This window comes from Hyperolius riggenbachi, chromosome 4 (assembly GCF_040937935.1).
Source record: "Hyperolius riggenbachi isolate aHypRig1 chromosome 4, aHypRig1.pri, whole genome shotgun sequence".
In the NCBI taxonomy this organism is placed as follows: Eukaryota; Metazoa; Chordata; class Amphibia; order Anura; family Hyperoliidae; genus Hyperolius; species Hyperolius riggenbachi.
The window spans coordinates 87787797-87807429 of record NC_090649.1 but is presented as its reverse complement, the minus strand read 5'-3'; the positions used below and the strand labels follow the sequence as shown (position 1 = coordinate 87807429).

Genomic DNA, 19633 nt, shown 5'->3' with positions numbered 1-19633 from the left:
ACTATAGAGATAAACACAGCCAGCTCTGACAAGCTGTTTGTCAGCAGCGTGGCTGTGATTTATGAGGGATTGCAGAGTGCAGGGGGACCTTAGGGGGGTTTGGGATAGCAACAGAGGCTGGGCTGTATAGGCAGATCCAGCCTCTGTATGCAGATAACATTCTTTAAACACACCTCGGGTTCTCTTTAACCACCTGAGGACCAGAGGTTTATATATACTGGCGACTCAGAGACCTCACACAACACACAGCAAGAAGAGAGTACAGACGCGCAGAGATGGGCTGGCCGGCATCTCCCTCAGCAACTTGTAGCAATCAGCCAGGGACAGTTTTTAATCTGTGCCACCCTGTGTCTGTGGCCAGATATTAGTCTGGGGCTGCTTGGTGTTCCCAATACACAAATCGTTGACTGTCAACATCAAGTTGCTTTGCTTAACCCTGCGCAAATACCAAAATAAGACCATACAGGTGCCAATCACATTTAGAGGAACCCGTAATATGATAGGAGGGCGGAGTTAAGATATAAACCACAGCAAAAATAAAAAAATGGTACTCGCTCAATCAGGCTGATTACCATCATTTGAGGCGTTTACAAGGCTGGACAAATACACAGAGCAAAATTTAATGAGACCGCCAGCAGCTAACACAACATCCCAAAATAAATGAGATTGTTGGTGCCACATATCCAACAGGCATGTGGGTTAAGCCCCTTTGCAGCAGCCTCCTTCAGTTCTAAACAGGTCCCTTGGGCAGCAGCTGTCTATCTCCACGTGTTGCTCTTTATCTGCAACCTTTGTATTCCATTTGCAGCAATACCTCTTCCATGTCCAGCCGCTCTTAGCCATCTGCCGCCCAAGGCCAAGCCATTGGTAGCCTCTCCAGAAATCTGGATATATATATATACCCTCCCATTTAGGATAAACATGCCGCATAGCATACAGCTAATAAATAAATAAAACAAAACAACCAATACCAGTGAAATTCCTGCATAAGCAGATGTAATGAGGAGGCCAGCGCTTGCTAGGACCTTAGTGATGAGCGTATTCCTGCCAGCGCAGGTGACACCAGGCAATGTACTGCTCCATGGCTGAATCCAGCGCAGGCAGCAGCTGTAATGAAATCCGGGATAAATCAATCACCGCACTGCTATTTAAAGCTGGGAGAGAAGCAGAGGGCTTGCTGCGATCTCTGCATGTGGCTGGAAGAACAGGCGGCTACAAACGGCGTGTCATCCTGAGCCGCAGCCTCCCAGCGGGCCCCAGCCTTCCCACTACTTTATAGGGACAATAAACAGCCTTTACTAGCCAGATGTATGTTTTATGCGTATTAAATAAAACATCTCATCTCCCTGCAGGCTGCAGGTGTGCCGGCTCTCTGGAAGGCAGACAGGAGTTTTAATAATGCTGACAAAAAACAAAAACAAAAGGAGCTTTAGCTGTGTCCAGGTAAGAAAAGACACTTCAAAAGTTAACCCTATGTCTGCTTCCATGAAAGCAGGAAGTAGATATGCTGCAGATTTTTTTGCAGGATTTGTATCAGCTGTAACAAAGAAATGTTTTTCCTTAAAGGTTATTATGCTGTTGCTTATCTTTTATAGCAAACAGGACGTTCGGATTTCAGGTCCACTGCAAAACAAACCTGAAGCCACATATGAAAAGTTAGATACATACCACTATAGAGGGAATCCTCTGGCTGCACCAAAGGCTTTCCTGCTCCTCGGACCCTCTTCTTCTTCACAACCGCCCTCCCCTCATTGTACGAGTGCAGCTGCACTGCACAGGTGCTAATAGAGACAAACACAGAACATTTATATCGCGGTTTTCTCCTGATGGGACTCAAAGCGCCAGAGCTGCAGCCACTGGCACGTGCTCTATAGGCAGTAGCAGTGTTAGGGGGTCTTGCCCAACGTCTCCTACTGAATAAGTGCTGGCTTACTGAACAGGCAGAGCCGAGATTCGAACCCCGGTCTCCTGTGTCAGAGGCAGAGCCCTTAACCATTACACTATCCAGCCATAGGGGACCTCAGTTGCAAAGAGCCGCTAATGCATGGAGGAAAAAGCTGTGCATGACTGGCTCTGTGCTACAGCACGGGTTTATCCATTCTTTGCACCTGCACGGGTCCGCTATGAGCAATATTCAACATATTGCAAGGAGATTGCCTACTCCCTGAAAATGAGCTGCAGCACGATGGGCAAGACCATCCAGCCAGTTCTACTCAGTACAGGCCTCTCCATGTTCGAACAAAAAAGTTGAGTGCACGAGCTCAGCATGATATTCAGAGGTGGTATTTTGTAAATAGAGGTGGTATTTTGCTGCAGAGGATGAAAGGGGGGGGTCAGCCTTTCAGTGCTCAGACCATACACAACACACTGCATAAAATTGGTCTTTATGGCTGTCGTCCCAGAGGGAAGCCTCTTCTAAAGGTGATGCATAAGAATACCTGCAAACAGTTTACTGAGGAAGACCATCAGGCTACGGACATGGATATCTGGAACCATGTCCTGTGGTCTGATGAGATCAAGATAAAATTATTTGGTTCAGATGGTCTCAAGAGTGTATGTCGGCAACCAGGTGAGGAGTACAAACACAAGTGTGTATTGCCTAGAATCAAGCATGGTGGTGTATGTATGTATCATGTACTGTATGTATTGTAGTCTAGGGCCATGTTTTTTTGGAGATGTGGGAGGAAACTGGAATGCCCGGAGGAAACCCGCACAGATAGTACAATCTCCCTGCAGATGTTGCCATGGCTGGGATTTGAACCTGGGACCCAGCGTTGCAAGGTGAGAGTGCTCTCCACTACACCACCGTGCTGCCCACATCCAGCAATACGTACAAATACATACAGAATGTGTGGTGTGAGCTATCAACTAAAATTGGTACGCGTTCATTACATACACACCCACACATCATTATCATCATCTTGTCATTTTTGAATAAAAGCCCATAGCTAACTGAGTGTATCTAAAATAGTCTCGTATTGTGCAAAAGGTAACCGATAAGAGCCTTGTTATTAAAACTCTGATTATATGTTACCTTTCAATACCTTTTAAAAGACAGAGTTAAAGAAACTCATTATGCGTTCAGAATCGGATGTAGTTTTCGGTTCATATAATGAATAAACTTAAAACCAGCAATAACAGAGCATCTCACAGCAGGAGGAAGCAAAGGTTAAACGCGTACACATCGTTGTAATTAAACCAATAAAGACTTGCTTGATTTCGTCTTGCTTATGGAGACGAAGCACACAAGTTCACCAAATGCTGCACAAATTATCCCATAAGCGTAACAGAACAACACACTTCATTTTCTTTTATTGTTATGAAAACTTTATACACAGCTGTGTGCCTGATTGGTAAATCTGTTATTCATTACTAGTCGTGGCTTCATGCTAACCTATTAGTCTACGAGAATCTGTTCTCAGAATACTTTTGAGTTTGTCTTGCATAAGTTTCTATTTTAAAGTGAACCGGAGGTGAAAATAGATAATAGGATAACCGAGGCGCCAACAGGATAAAAAAAAACCCACTAAAAGAACTTAAAAACCCGGCGCTGCTACTGTGACTAGGCAGGAGGCAGGAAAGAGCGTGGCTTCCTGTTACTATGGGAACCGCTCTTTCCTGGCTCGCCGCTCGTCACAGTAGCAGCGCCGGGTGCGCTGCTGTGAATGTTTACAAGCACGGAGAGGGGAATAGAAGATGCGGGCAGGTAATAGCAGCGGCAGTGGGGGTGGGGTCGACTATACTACCTACACTGGGCACTTTACTAGCTATACTGAGCGCTATACTGAGCACTATACTAGCTAAACTGGGGCACTTTACTAGCTATACTGAGCACTATACTAGCTATACTGAGCACTATACTAGCTAAACTGAGCACTATACTAGCTAAACTGGGGCACTTTACTAGCTATACTGAGCGCTATACTGAGCATTATACTAGCTAAACTAGGGCACTATACTATCTATACTGAGCACTATACTAGCTAAACTGGGGCACTTTACTAGCTAAACTGAGCACTATACTAGCTAAACTGAGCACTATACTAGCTAAACTGGGGCACTATACTATCTATACTGAGCACTATACTAGCTAAACTGGGGCACTTTACTATCTATACTGAGCACTATACTAGCTAAACTGGGGCACTTTACTAGCTATACTGAGCACTATACTAGCTATACTGAGCACTATACTAGCTATACTGAGCACTATACTAGCTAAACTGGGGCACTATACTAGCTATACTGAGCACTATACTAGCTATACTGAGCACTATACTAGCTAAATTGGGGCACTTTACTAGCTATACTGAGCACTATACTAGCTAAACTGGGGCACTTTACTAGCTATACTGAGCACTATACTAGCTATACTGAGCACTATACTAGCTAAACTGGGGCACTATACTAGCGATACTGAGCACTATACTAGCTAAACTGGGGCACTTTACTAGCTATACTGAGCACTATACTAGCTATACTGAGCACTATACTAGCTAAACTGGGGCACTTTACTAGCTATACTGAGCACTATACTAGCTATACTGGGCACTATACTAGCTATACTGGGGCACTACCTACCCATACTGGGAACTTTACTAGCTATACTGGGACACACTAGGGGAATAAGGCGGCCTTCCTACCTCCGGCTTATATGGGGGTCAATCATTTTCCCTTGGTTTTTCAGGTAAAAGTTGGGGGGTCGGCTTATATGCAAGTATATACAGTAGTCTGAATGTTTTTTCGATCTGTCATCAGTGGCAGTCTATTAGGTTTCCCAGCATTAGAAAAGGTCAATAGTTCATGTATTTTATCTCTACCTACCCTCAGAAGTTGTATTCTGCCAGGAAAGCTTTTATGGCTGGGTTTTGCTTATCAGTGATGTCTCCTATATTCCCGATAAGCTACAGACAAGACAGAAGCTGTCACTTCCCAGCCTAGAAATTAACTCTTTTAGGCAGCAAAATAAAACAAGTAAAACAGCCTGGTTATTAATAGGTTTTGTACTGTACATACACGTTTGTCTCATCATTCACATGTAGTCTCAAGTACACTTTAAAGCAGGGGTAGGGAACCTATGGCTCGGGAGCCAGATGTGGCTCTTGTGATGGCTACATCTGGCTCACAGACAAATCAGTAGGGGTTGATTCACTAAGCTACACTGCTCAAGCAGTGCAGCTTAGTGTGGCATTGCAAATAAAATTTTCAAAGTAGTGCACACTACTGCTGCAGCATGCACTACTAACTTACTTACGCTCCCCCAAAATAAACGGCTGCTCCAATTGCCCACTCTGGACCCTGTCCGGTCCAGTGACTTTGTAGGATGAAATCCCCGCACTTTGATTGGCCCAATAGGCTGCCTATCACTTGACAGGTAGCCTATTGGGCCAAAGTGTTGGGGATCTCGTCCTACAAAGTGAATCAACCCCCAAGTAAGCTAGCTAATTGTACAAGCTGTTAGTCAGTATTTCTCCTGTCTGGCTCTCGGGGAAATTGCTGATGTTGTTGAAACCCAAGAGAAGCTGAAGACGTGTCTGACACTTCCGCTGCCCGGCGGATCAACTGTATACACGTCACCATGGCAACAAGGACGTGAGCCCTCTGCTGCGCATGCTCACTGTCCCAGTGTGAAACATATTGTATGGCTCTCACAGAATTACATTTTAAAATATGTGGTGTTCATGGCTCTCTCAGCCAAAAAAGGTTCCTAACCCTTGCTTTAAAGTCTCACCCCATTCATCTCCAGGACCTTTATTAACTTCATATTCACATAAAAGATGCAGCTTGTAGGACTTTTTTCAACTTGAACACTGAACCGCTGAGGTTAGTGCTACTTATGTCTAGAATACGTCTGTGTTCTCAATACAACTCTCTATATTGCATAGGTTATCTGCAAAGACCATTTCATTGTTTTACATGAGGCATAGTGGGTGTCAACGGGCCCACCTGCCACCTTCTCTGACCGCTCTTCACTTCAGGCCCCTTTCACTCTGGGACGTTGCGTTACCCTGTTTTTATTGCAAGGTAACCCAACACCAATGAAAGTCTATGAGGCCTTTCATACCAGGACAGTGCGACTAAAGGAACGTTTTTCGCTGCTGTCCGTAACGAGGGAAACAGCATGTTGGGGGCTGCATGCGCGGCGTCGTGTAGTGGACCGAAAGTCACTTAAGTCTATGGCGACACAGATATTTTAAAGTGGCCGCTGCACGTAATCATATTGTGCATGTGCGGAAGCGTATTGTCAATACACTTAAAGAGAATCTGTACTCTAAAATTCTTACAATAAAAAGCATACCATTCTATTCATTATGTTCTCCTGGGCCCCTCTGTGCTGTTTCTGCCACTCCCTGCTGCAATCCTGGCTTGTAATTGCCATTTTTAGTCAGTGTTTACAAACAAAAGACATGGCTGCTAACCAGCTTGTGATAGGCTGAGAGGAGCTCAATCTGTGACTCACACAGAGCCTGCAGGGCGCGTGGAGAGGGTGTGTATAGCTTCTGCCTATCACAAGCGGAGCAGCACATTCCAGCCTGACTGCCTCAGCCCGACAAAGCTGACAAAGGAAAGAAGATTAGATTATATAACAGAGATAATACAGCCACTGTGCAACGAAGAAAGGCTGCAGCAAGACAGACCACATTAGAACAGGTATAGGAACTTATAGGATAGAAGAAATAAGGCTGAAAATTTTGTTACAGAGTCTCTTTAAGCAAAATTCGGCCAAAGGAAGTAACCGCCTCACTTCCTGCTTGGTCTGATGCCATTACTGGGATTACCACATATTAACGCAGAAATCCTAAAAGGCTGTTTTTGGCGTTGCGGTGCGACCCCCGCTAACGCTGGTTGGCGGTGTGAAAACAACCTCAGATTACCAAAAGGACCACTAAGGGGCGCCAAATCTACTACCGATTACATCTTAATCCATCTTTGCGGCCTGCCCTATTCTGGAACTGAACATACACAGTACAGATATCTTAGTGGGGGCTTTCTGGCTCATGTTTATTCCAGCCATCTAACAAAACATCAGATCACATAACTTCCGAGCAAGGAAGCAGTTAACAAGCTAGATATCCGAAAAATTACAAGAACACGAGATTCATTTAGTTTAATGTGGCCTGGCCACTGTTTGTCTATGGTAATTAGCGCTCCCATTAATATATTTCAAGTGGTATTGCTGTTCTGTTATCTACGGTTCTTGAGATCCTAATGCAATTGTGGGCCCTATTTAAAATGCAAAAGTGAAGCTAAACTTGCTTTGAATATTTATTTTCCTACAGGCCAAATCATTCTTTTCCTCCTCATCAATGACAATTATCTATCTTTTTTTAAACCTTCCAGTGATGAAGAGGCCTAAAGGTGATTAATCATTTCCCCTCCAGCGTTGAAGGGGCTAATTACTCCAGTCTCTCCATATTGTGGAAGCTGTGCTGTACTGTAATAAAATAACGTGTCCTGGAAAGCCCTCGAAGTAATGCCAGATCTGCTAAAAACCCCCGAGAGATAAAACTCCAGTGAAAACTAAAACAAAAGGTTGAAGCGGCCCACTTGCTAAAGTTAGGCTTCACAGGAAACAATAGGCCACATGTCACACTGGCCAAATCCCATTATTATTCTCCGAAATAAAATACTGTGCTGCAGAACGTTGGCTATCTTTGTGTGACTGGCAACAGCATTTAATCACTTCCTGGTTTCAGGTGGTTTTGCTGATCTGTGCTGCGGGGGCTCTTCAGCCCGCAGCACAGATCAGATAGCAGCCAGGGCGATCAGCCTTCCCCCCTTTTTTTCCCCACTAGGGGGATGTTCTGCTGGGGGGATCTGATCACCGCCGGCTGTTTGCGCTTGCGGGGAGGGGCTCATCAAAGCCCCCCTCCGCAGCGCTTTCTGGCCTCCTTCCCCTTCCCTCCCTCTGTGAGCGGCGCAGGACGGAATCCGCCCTGCGCCGCCTCAGATAGGCTTCAGCCTATCAGATGTCGGCGATCCCCGGCCAATCAGAGGCCGGGGATCGCCGATCTCCTCTACGTCGCTGCTGTATATAAGATCTTCCCCGCATGTTTACATTTACCCTGCGAGCCGCGATCGGAGGCTCGCAGGGTGTTCACGGAGACACCCTCCGTGAACTGAGTTTCCATGGAAACCACTTCAGGATTCAGGGGCATACTTATGCGTACGCAGAATCCTGAAGTGGTTAATAACAGAAGGACACTTAGAAGAAGCAACAGTATTATTCACGTGATTAGAGATTTAGGCCTCTTTCACAGTAGGACGTTGTGGTTTCATGCGATGTTAAAGTCGCAGCGCAAATTACAACGCGATACCCCCAAAAAGTCACAATACAACTTAAAGGGAACCTAAACTGAGTAAAATATTTAAAATAAACACATGAGGTAACTTCAAATGCACATAACATAGTTACCTTGCCATCAGCTCCTCTCAGAAGTTCACCATTTTCTTCCGACAATGATCCCTTCCAGTTCCGACAACATTTTGTCAGAACTGAAATATATCAGTTGCTGTCAGTTATAGCTGAGAGGACAACTGATGTGCCAGGTAATGTCCATGTTCCCCTATGGCTTAAGTGGGCGATGTTACAGTTTAACAGGGTGCTGACCAGAAAGCTGCTATGGGGTAATGGCCATTTTCAAAATGGAGGATAGAGAATTCCCTTGATCGCAGTGGACAAACAGGATGCAGGAGAGGAGAGAGGGATTGAGGAGTAGACTACACTGGAGGTAAGTATGACCTGTGTATGTTTATTTTGACTTCTATTTTTCAGTTCAGGTTTTCTTTAATGCCCGGTTAAAGGACTTACGAGGTGAACTGCATAAAAAAAGTTATTTACCTCATTGCTAAAGCAGACCTCAGGACAGACGAACAGCACCTTCCTTTTCACTATCAGGTTCTTTATCAGCCTAATCCACACTCCATTATAGCTCCCGACCCTCCCCAGGGTCGCCTTATCAGAATCGTCGCTTTAAAAATCTACCTCCTGCGCAGCTCGCATAGCCAGAGCTGTGCAGAGTTGAGTTACAGCCCCGCTCGTGTCCGCCCTCCCTCCGTGCGCTCTATTATACGTCATGTGGGCGGCTCCACATGACCACCCACATGACTAACTACACAGTGCAAGCCAGCCGCGCCCCCTCAGCAGAGAATACAAGCGCTGAGCGAGTGAGGACTTGCTCGCTCAGTCCTTGTATTCTCTGCTGAGGGGGCGCTGGTTTTGATCGATCTGCCGAGCGGATCAGTCAAAACCAGACTTATCAGCCTGCCGACAGTCGTTTGAAGAGACCAGGCATGTGTACGCACCTTAAGAGGCAGGGTGAGAACAAGTCTTTCAGACTGCTGTGGACTGGCCAGAGTCCAGGCACATTTAAAGTAAACCTAAAGCGGAAAAGTATTTGAGGGAGTAGATCAGAAGGAGAGCCAGGCATTGTGCATTGTTTAAAAGGAAATAAATATGTCAGCCCCCATATTCTTCTCACTTCAGTTGTCCTTTAAAACCACACTCTGCCTTCTAAGCTGTAAAACAAAGCAAAAATAATGACCCTTTGAACCTTCCTGCAGTAAAACATTATCGCAAGGTGTCTCTCACTGTTTCTTGGCTGTTCAAGTGCTTCAGAGAACAGGACTTTATAGACTTTTCAGAAGTTTTTTTCCCTAACTCTTTCTGTACTGGAAAACAATATGAAACTCATATCTTTGCTACTGATGTTCAATTTCTTAGATGTACTACACATACAATTCATTATCTCATAAGTTTATTTTCGCTTCAGGTTTGCTTAAAATGTGTCTGGGCTCTGGCCAGTCCACAGCAGTCTGGGGGGCTTGTTCTCACACTACTTCTTAGTGGCGGCTTCAGTGTGGACAGAAGCATTTTCTTGCGGGGACCAGTAACATGGAAAAGAAAAAAAAAAAGACCCTTCTCCACTGCGGGAAGCAAGCCTTCCTGAAATATTCTCCTGAACTGAACAACACGAACCGTCTCACACAGAACCGTCTCAACAAAAGCAAAGTTAGCAGTTCTGTTCATAGCAGCAGGTGTAGTTGAACATGTCCAATTTTTATATATCTGTGCGAGTCTCTTCAGATCTTTCCCTAGCAATGCTCTCACGCAATAACCACTGTCGTCCCTGCTGAGCTATTATCCTCCACCACACACTTTCCCTCAAGAAGTTCATGGCCATCAGACTTTTCTTGTAGGTATCTAGCATTGGCCGCCTATTCTCTGTATGCTTGGAGGGGATTCCTACAACAATTTAACAACATACTGGCATGTTCGCTGTTTCATGCCTGACCCTGGAGGGTTTTAGGTTATATTATGTTACATTGTTAACTCTGCTATAGCAAGAACTGATGAAAAACTCACTTTGTGAGACCTTTAACAGGAGTACAGAGCACAGAAGGAGCTCACGTGGAGGAATAAATGTAAGTGTATGGAACCATTGCATTCACTGTAAACAAGACCTTACAGGCAACTTTTAGGTCATTGTCGGACACGACGAAGCAAAGTGCTTCACCAGTTAATGTATATGGAGAATACATGTTTTTTATAGCCATATCTGTGACATTAAAAATATACAGCCCATGAGGAAGTCAGAGTGTCAGGTCTCAATTTAATTGTCTAGATAGGGGAATAAATACATTCTGGTTCTGGTAAGATTGTGGTATAGTGCACAGTCAACTTAAAGGACAACTGTAGTGAGAAGACTACGGAGGCTGCCATATTTACGGTATTTACTTTTAAACAATACCAGGCAGCCCTGCTGATCTATTTGGCCGTAGTAATGTCTGCATAACACTAGAAACAAGCATGCAGCTAATCTTGTCAGCTCTAACAATAATGTCAGAAACATCTGCTGCATGCTTGTTCAGGGGCTATGGCTAAAAGTATTAGAAGCAGAGGATTAGCAGGATAGCCAGGCAAGTGGCATTGCTTAAAAGGAAATAAATATGGTAGCCTCCATATCCTTCTCACTTTAGTTGTCCTTTAAATATGATACACTGGTCCTCAAGGCCGGGCATAGAGCTCACACCAATAAAGACCATTACTCTCTGAGGATGCGTATAACCCCCATAATTAATGCTAAGAGCAAGACCCAGATAAGCAATTGGGAAAAAACTAGAGGATAAAGGCTCTAAATTACCCTCCGAAGTCTTGCAAAAAATCACTGTCTCTAAATTTCTACAATCAAGATCTTTCCAGATCCATTTACTAGAAGGTGAAGCTGATTGAACATACTTTGAACAGGTACTTTTAATGGGCACCTTAATGCCTAGCACACCATACAATTTTCTGTTAGATTTTTCAGTTAGATTTTCTGGATACTGCTGGGAATACAGTTTGTACCGTTCGATCGAGCCATTAGATGGCTTGATTGATACTTTCCGACATGTCCGATCACCCGCCAGATCGATTTCGCGCCCGATACCGCGGGCAGGACAATGGTAAAAGATAAGGAAAACGAGCAGAAGATAAGAGAATCGCCCGCGGGGATGAGCAGGAATCGATCCGGCGGCATAATTGAGCGTGTATTCCCGGCATTAGATTATTTTCTGTAGAGACTGGTGCATTGTCTTCTGGTTATCTCCTGCTGAGTAGAACAATGCCTAATTGCTAGGCAGATAGATGGTTAGATAGGTAATTTCCAACATGTTGGAAATTATCTATCTGGCAGGTAAATAACAGAAAATCTAACAGAAAATAGTATGGTGTGTACCTAGCATGACTGTTTGGTGTAGAGCAGGTAGCACATTTCAAACAGGAGGCCTTATGCCATATACACGGCACGTTTTATGCGCCGGATCGAGGATGCCGGCGCATCCCCGCTCGTCTGCGCGGATCGATTGCCGCGGGAATCAAGCGGGCGCGGGTCGAGCGGCATGATCGAGCCAGCTGAATATTATCAGCTGGCCGGATGAGCTGGTCGATACACGGTACAGAAATGCACCGTGTATCCCCAGCATTACATGTATTTCCAAATGTGCAAAGTAGATTTGCTGGGGGTGATCCAGAATGTTTGCCCTCTACGGATGGTATTTTGGCTCAGCGAACCTTCAGCTCACAATGGCCAACTTGACCTCTGGGTTCAAGGCAGCTGGCCAATACGAATGGAGTACCCCGAACAGAGTGCAGTTAACACGCACAAGCATGTCACTGCTGCAAATTAAATCCCTATAGGCCAGTTGCCTTAAACCTCCCTGGCAGTATGATTCCTTCTGATTTTAGGGTCTAAAAGCGGTACAATTTTTTCATGTGCTTTTAGACCCTAAAAGCAAGAAAAAAATCATACCATGAGAGAGCCTAGAGCAACCCCAGCACTTACGCACCTCCCTGGGATCCAGCGCTGCAGCTTTCCCCCGTCCTTCGGGTGGCGCTATAACTCTAAAGTGAAATTGCCGGCTGTCCTCATGACGACAGATGGCGATCTCACCAGAGGGAAAGCAGAGCCTCGGAGGAGGAGAAGAAGAAGAATGGTGGCTGACGTCGGGATCCCCCGGGAATGGAGTTAAAACGCCCCCTGAGCGCATTGCTCTGAATAGAACCTCCGGCAGCTACCCAGAGTGTAGATTAGGGTTACTGCTTTGGGCTGCGGTTTTCAGGCCCAACTGTAGCTCAGGGTTAACACCAAGGAGGTTGAGCCATAGGTCATGCTGACCATTATGGGTTTAAAGTTTGCTGTTGGACAACCATAACATTTAAAGAAAAGCACAGAACTTTAAGCACATAAATCGGCAAAAAGGAAAGATGAGTCTGGCAAGGTAAATACCTGAGAACAGCTATGACTTTCTCAACTGACGAGTGAACAATGTCTTTAGGACTGATGTCCAGATCTCCCACAGCTACTTCCAGCAACTTCTTAATACTGCTTAGAGGTTGACCATCTACGCACATTGTCACTGCCAGATCCCTCAGCTTGTTCTTCTCAGACCTGGACATGTCATACAAGTATGAGTACTGGTGAACACCATCCTAAAAACAGGAAAAGAAAACAACGGTTTGATTGGATCAGACTTGAAGACCTAAACTTGCTATAAAATGACCATGTTTGCAAATGCTGAATAAACATTCATGTGTGTGACAAAAAAGTTTACAGAAAGACTCAACACCAAACGTATCTCAAAGGAAAAAAACTAAACAAAACACCACATCTGTCTGAAAACAATTTGGACCAAATTGGCCAAACAACTATGCGTAAAAGAACTGCTAGGTTAACATTACACCAGTTGTCAGACCGTTTCGGCAACAAACTGCAATGGGCAAACGGACTTGATAATGGATCCTATGTTAAAGGACACTTGAAGTAAGAGGGATATGGAGGCTGCCATATTTGTTTCCTTGTGAACAATACCAGTTGCCTGGCAGTCTTGCTGATCTCTTTGGTATCAGTAGTGTCTGAATCACACACCTGAAACAAGCATGTGGCTAATCTAGTCAGACTTGAGTCAGAAAATCTGATCTGCATGCTTGTTTAGGGTCTATGGCTAAAAGTATTTGTGACAGAGGATCAGCAGTATGGACAGCAATGAGTATTGTTTCAAAGGAAATAAATATGTCAAATTCAATATCCTTCTCACTTCAGGTGTCATTTAAGTATAGGATTTGCTCAGACATGGCAATGCAAGTGTTGGTTAAATTTAGATAGATCATTTGTTTATCACAGTGGAAGATCCTAGGAGAGTCCTTTTCATAATACTGTATATGTCAAGTCCTAGAGGTATGCCTCCAACATAATTATTATTGTTGTTCAGAAAGCTTGTAGTTTCTTGTACAAATCATAGATTTTGGCAGAATAATGGAACGCTTTACAATCAACACCGTCAATAAACATATACTGGTTATAGCATAACTGGTTTATGTTGTGAATCCTTTAAATGGCTTCATTCCTTTGTATTGCATCAAGCAGAGCACACCTAGCTGGTATGTCAACCTAGCTCAGTGATGGATAACCTTGGCACGCCAGCTGTTACTTTGACAGCTCTAAGCAGAACTCGGGGAGGCAGAGGCATGCTGGGATTTGTAGTTTTGTCACAGCTGGATTGCCAAGGTTAGCCATCACTGACCTAGCTTTTATTGACTGTAATCTTTTTTTTACCACAAACAGCTTACAGTGTATGAACACCTTTGTGATGCTTGGAGGAAGGACAGAGCACATCCTATCATGGAAAGGGAGGGGCTAACTGCTATAATCACAGTTTGACCGCCCTGGTAACTGCATATAAGCATATCTTAATGTCATATACTTCGACATCTCAGATTACTAAAGAACAATCATTTAAAGGATACCAGAACTCAACATTTTCGGAGAAAAGGGGGGAGCAGGCATATACTACCACCTGTCCTGATGCCCACCGCTCTCCCCGTTCTATCTGCGCCCCGTAGCTCACTTAATAACTTGCTGGGATTCTCTTCCGGTCACTAGGGTCGGACTTCAAACGCAGGCAGTGGCCAGGAGCGCATGACGCAGTCAGTTCATACGCAGGCGCAGAGCACGTTTCTCCAACAATTTTGAGCTCTGGTATTATTTAAGGAAACATAAGGTTAATCTACTTTTTAATATTTTAAATGTATTATAAATATTTTAATGTTTCATTTTCTCTGCTCAATGACACATTCATTGAAGTATGCCAGAGCTAAAAATCTATAAACTATTGATCCTTTGTACTGCTTCCTTGCTTTCAGAAGCCATTTTCTGCTAGGAAAGTGTTTTATGGTTGTAATTCCTTATCAGTGAGGGTTACACTATAGTCAGTGATGACTAACCTTGGCACTCCAGCTGTGGTGGAGCTAAAAGTCCCATGAGGCATTGCAATACTTTGACAGCTCTAAGCAAAATTTGGGGATGCAGAGGCATGATGGGATTTGTAGTTTTGTCACAGCTGGAGTGCCAAGGTTAGCCATCACTGCTATCGTCCGCCCAGGTTATGACCCGGTCTGACCAGGACAGAAACTGTCACTTGCAGACCTGGTTTTTTAACTCTTTCAGGCAAAGACATAAAATTGGAACACAGCATAGTTATTTGTGTGCTTGGCACTGTACATACAAGTGTCTATCTCATCATGTCACCTCATGTATCCTTTTACCCTCTGCCCTCAAGACACTAACGCTGTTGGTTAGCAGCAATAAAAGAAACAAGGCTGCAAACTGTATTCAGTTGCAGAAAGAGGACATTTGCTTAAAAAGTGCATTGCATGCAAAGCATTCTGTACTAGACATTTTCACCAGCTTTAAAGAGACACTGAAGAGGGGAAAAAAATGATATAATGAATTGTATGTGTAGTGTAGCTAAGAAATAAAACATTAGGAGCAGAGACACAAGTCTAATATTGTTTCCAGTACAGGAAGAGTTAAGAAACTCCAGTTGTCATCTATGCAAAAGAGCCACTGAGCTCCACAACTTTCAAAGTCGCAGAGAGCAGGACAGTTTAAAAGTTCACTAGCCTGCTCTGTAAAATCATTTAGAATGCTGAGTAGTGTGTAAACTGCAAATATTAGAGAATTATGCAATGTTATAAAAAACCTATATAAGTTAAAATAAAAATATGAGAATATTTTCTTTGCTACTAATGTTCTAGTAATTATCTGTACTACAGAACCAATTCATGATAATTTTTTTTTCTTTGCTTCAGTGTCTTTTTAAAGAAAACCTGAGATGGGCAAGGGTAGAAAATGTATACATACCTGGGGCTTCCTCCAGCCTGATCGCTCCCTCGGCGTGTATTCCGCCACCTCTCTTGTTCATCTGCAATTGGCTACGGTACGTCTCCTGGTCTGGGGCCAACCGCGCATTTGCGACGTGCTCCCATTGCTGGGAGTGTTCTCCACCTGCACAGTATTACTGTGCAGGCGCAGAACGCTCCCTGCCAAGGGAGCACAACGGGGGAGCATGTGCGGCCAGACTGCACCTGTGCCGACAGGACTACTTACCGGGGCCGATTGTGGAAGATCCAGGAGGCGGCGAGTGAGCTATCAGCTGGAGGGGGTTGGAGGAAGCCCCAGGTATGTACACATTTTCTCTCCTGCCCCATCTCAGATACACTATAAGGTTTCCTCTCATGGAAAGGGTTCCTACTCTACCTATACCAGTCCCCTGAAAACCTTGATCCCTAAGCATAGCTCCTCATATAAAATACTGTAGAAAACACATGTACATTTTAACTCATAAAAAGAAGTCCGTTTCTGTCTGCTGCCCAAAGCAACCAGTTTTCAGCAGTTACTTCTAGTACAAAGTTATAAGGTAAAAGGAACTATGGAGTACAGACATTCCTTTTGTTCTGTCAGGGGTTACAATCAATCAGCCTCATCATTCACAGTGAATTCAGTCAAGCAGACTCAATCAGGCAACTGCACTTTGCTCATCATCTCTGTGCTCTGAGCTGCTTTGCTGAATAAATGTGACTGAGAACATGAAATGAACCAGAAATATTACATGGCCCAATAGGATTACTTAAAGGGAATCTGAAGTGAAAATAAACTTATGATATGATTTGTATGTGCAGTACTGCTAAGAAATAAAACATTATTAGCACAGATATGAGTCTCATATTTTTTCCAGTACAGGAAGAGTTAATAAACTTCAGTTGTTAGCTATGCAAAAGAGCTTCTTTGAGCTCTGTGACTTTAGTGGACAGCTCTGTCTTTTGAAGCACGTATTTCTTCTTTGTTTATAGTTCTTCTGCAGAGAAACGTTCAAAGGGTCATTAACCTGCTCCGTGAAATCATTTAAAATGCTGAGTGTATTGTGGAAAATGCAATAATTAGAGAATGGTGCAAGAAAAAAAAAAAAAAAAAAACCTATATAAAAATATGATATTTTCTTTGCTACTAATGGTCTATTAACCACTTCGCCGCCCGGGTACAGTATATGTACGCTCCTTTGGACTTCAGTTCCCCGCCCGGAACGTAGATATAGGCACCCCCCGCCGCTGCCGCCGCTGTCCGCGCTCCCGCTCGCACTCCCGCGATCGTGCACGCCGCCGCCCGCTCGCCCGGAGATCAATGAACGGGAAAATACATTCCCGTTAGTTGATCTCTGCCCCCGCAATGATCAGCATGCTTCTATGAGAAGCAGCCGATCATTGTGATCTCAGTTTCCCAGCCTCCCTTCCAACGCTTGCAGGACGCCTGAAAAAAAAATGTGGCCATCTTGTGGCCAAAAAGTAAAACTACACCCAAAAACATTTTTCACATACAAATACAATATTATCACTATTAAATTTAACTCATTAACTCCCACACTCCCCAATTGTTACCAATAATTTTGTTTGTAATATTAAAATAAATTAAAAAAAATTACAATAAAAAAAAAACTTAAATAGTTACCTTAGGGACTGAAATCTTTAAATATTTATATCAAGAGGGTATAACACTGTTACTTTATAAACTGCGGGCTTGTAATTAGGGATAGACGCAAAACTGAAAAAAATGCACCTTTATTTGCAAATAAAATATTGGCGCCAAACATTGTGATAGGGACATAATTTAAACGGTGTAATAAGCGGGACAAATGGGCATATAAGTTACATGGATTTTAATTACAGTAGCATGCATTATTTAAAAACTATAATGGCGGAAAACTGAAAAATAATGTTTTTTTTTCCAAATGTTTTCCTATTTTCCCATTAAAACACATTTAGAATAAAATAATTCTTGGCATAATGTCCCACCTAAAGAAAGCCTAATTGGTGGTGAAAAAAACAAGATATAGTTCATTTTATTGTGATAAGTAATGATAAAGTTATAGGCGAATGAATGTAAGGAGCGCTGAAAGGAGAAAATTGCTCGGATGCTGAAGGGGTAAAACCCCTCAGTTGTGAAGTGGTTAATTATCCGTATTACACAACCAATTCTTTATATCATTTTTTTTTTTTCACTTCAGTGTCATTTTAGCAAAACTCTCCTGATGAATTGAAATTAAACCACTTATGTTATCTATAGACATCCGGTGGTGATTAAACACTCAGAATATGACAGCCTAACAGTGGCATACCTTGGGCTTTTGACACCTGGTGCTGGGTATTAAATGACCCCCAGCCTAAAAAAAAAAGAATGGAGTCAGTACGGTGTGCTAAGGGTGCACGGCGGCTAATGCCAGGTATAGGTGCCCCCAGTATAGGTAGTCTAGAATAGCTGCCCCAGTATAGGTAGCTTGAAATAGTTGCCCCCAGTATAAGTAGCCTGGAATAGTTGCCCCCAGTATAAGGAGCCTGGAATAGTTGCCTGCAGTATAGGTAGCCTGTAATAGTTGCTCCCAGTATAGGTAGCTTGGAATATTTGCCCCCAGTATAGATAGCCTGGAATATTTGCCCCCAGTATACAGGTAGGTAGCCTGGAATAGTTGCCCCCAGTATTAGTAGCCTGGAATAGATGTGAGTACTCTTGTAACAGTTTTTAACTATTTTTTATCTTGTGTGTTTTTAAGATACTTGCCTTGGTCTTTGGAGGTGGTCATCATGCTTGTTCTGCATGTTGTTTGAGCGCTGGGTGACTACAGAAAACACAACTTCTGGCAACATTTTGTGAACCTAGCGCTGAGGATTTTTCTGACATGCTACCCGAGTGGATTTAAGAGCCCTAGCAGCTGGCAATCCAACTTAATGTCTGAGTGCACGCGAGATTCTTTCCAGAGCGCTCATATATACCACTTTGCAGATATAAAGCTTTCCTTAACTCCCTCCTTACCCCTTCCCTTATTCTGACCAGTCCTGCTGTTTGGTCTTGTGTGAGCAGAGACAAGACAGCTGCTGTGTGTGTTCAGTGCTATTTTGGGAAAGTGCCTGTCTGTGCACATGGAGAGCAGGCAGGATGATTCCTCAGAACGGAGGAGGTGAGGGAATTAGCAGAGGAGCTCAAAAAGGGCGCAGACCTGACAATGCTCTGATTGAAATTCAAAAGTTTTACGCTGGCTGGATAAGGAAGAGGAAAACCATGTGGTTTGTTCATTGGTGGAGGTAAGATCTAACTAATACTACACTTTATCATTTAAGATATTTTTGGGCCCCTCCTACAAGTTTTCCTAATATCTGTACTGTGGTTTGCTGGGCTGTCTGCAGCAGGCTTTGTTCTGAGGACAGAGACGCTGCTGCTGAAGATGCACTAGATCAGGCTTGTCTCTGGCTATAGTGCTGTTTTCCTACTCAATCTGTTTATCGTATCTTCTTTCCTCCCCTGAGTATGTCAGCACATCTAACACACACTCTTCCCACAGCCAGAAGTCCCAATACTGCCATGTCAGTATGTACACCTGAGGTGGATGAGACTTAATGGTGGTGACTGTCAGCTTCAAGGCGCGATGTGGAATTTTTTTAAGGAGATTTTTTTTTTCACACGCTGTCTAATAATATAATGATGTGCTAAAGTTTCTATCCCCCAAGCTGAGAAGTGTACTGCTTGTCGCCGCACAGATGAAAGATACTTGTATTTGCTTGTATCACCTGCTCCTGGCAAGAGGGACTAATCCTTACAGCCGCTCTCGGCTGGATATGTAAACTCATTTTAATGCAGAAAGGAAGCATCTTTATCCTGGCAAGAGGGCAGGGAATGGGTAATGGCGAAACTCCAGCAGAATGTCACTCATTGTCCCTGCAATGCCTGGGAACTTCTAAGTACGTCAGAGGCTGATGGCTTCAGTACTC

At 43.8% G+C, this 19633-nt stretch overlaps 1 protein-coding gene across 2 annotated transcripts in view; it reads right to left on the bottom strand.

The window, feature by feature from the left end:
- Positions 1-19633, bottom strand: part of NBAS (NBAS subunit of NRZ tethering complex) — a 916216-nt gene that overhangs the window by 223231 nt on the left and 673352 nt on the right. For both annotated transcript variants that reach the window (XM_068280281.1, XM_068280282.1), the window contains exon 46: positions 12768-12970. In XM_068280281.1, the coding sequence (XP_068136382.1) occupies positions 12768-12970 (203 nt within the window). The remainder of the gene's footprint in view (positions 1-12767; positions 12971-19633) is intronic.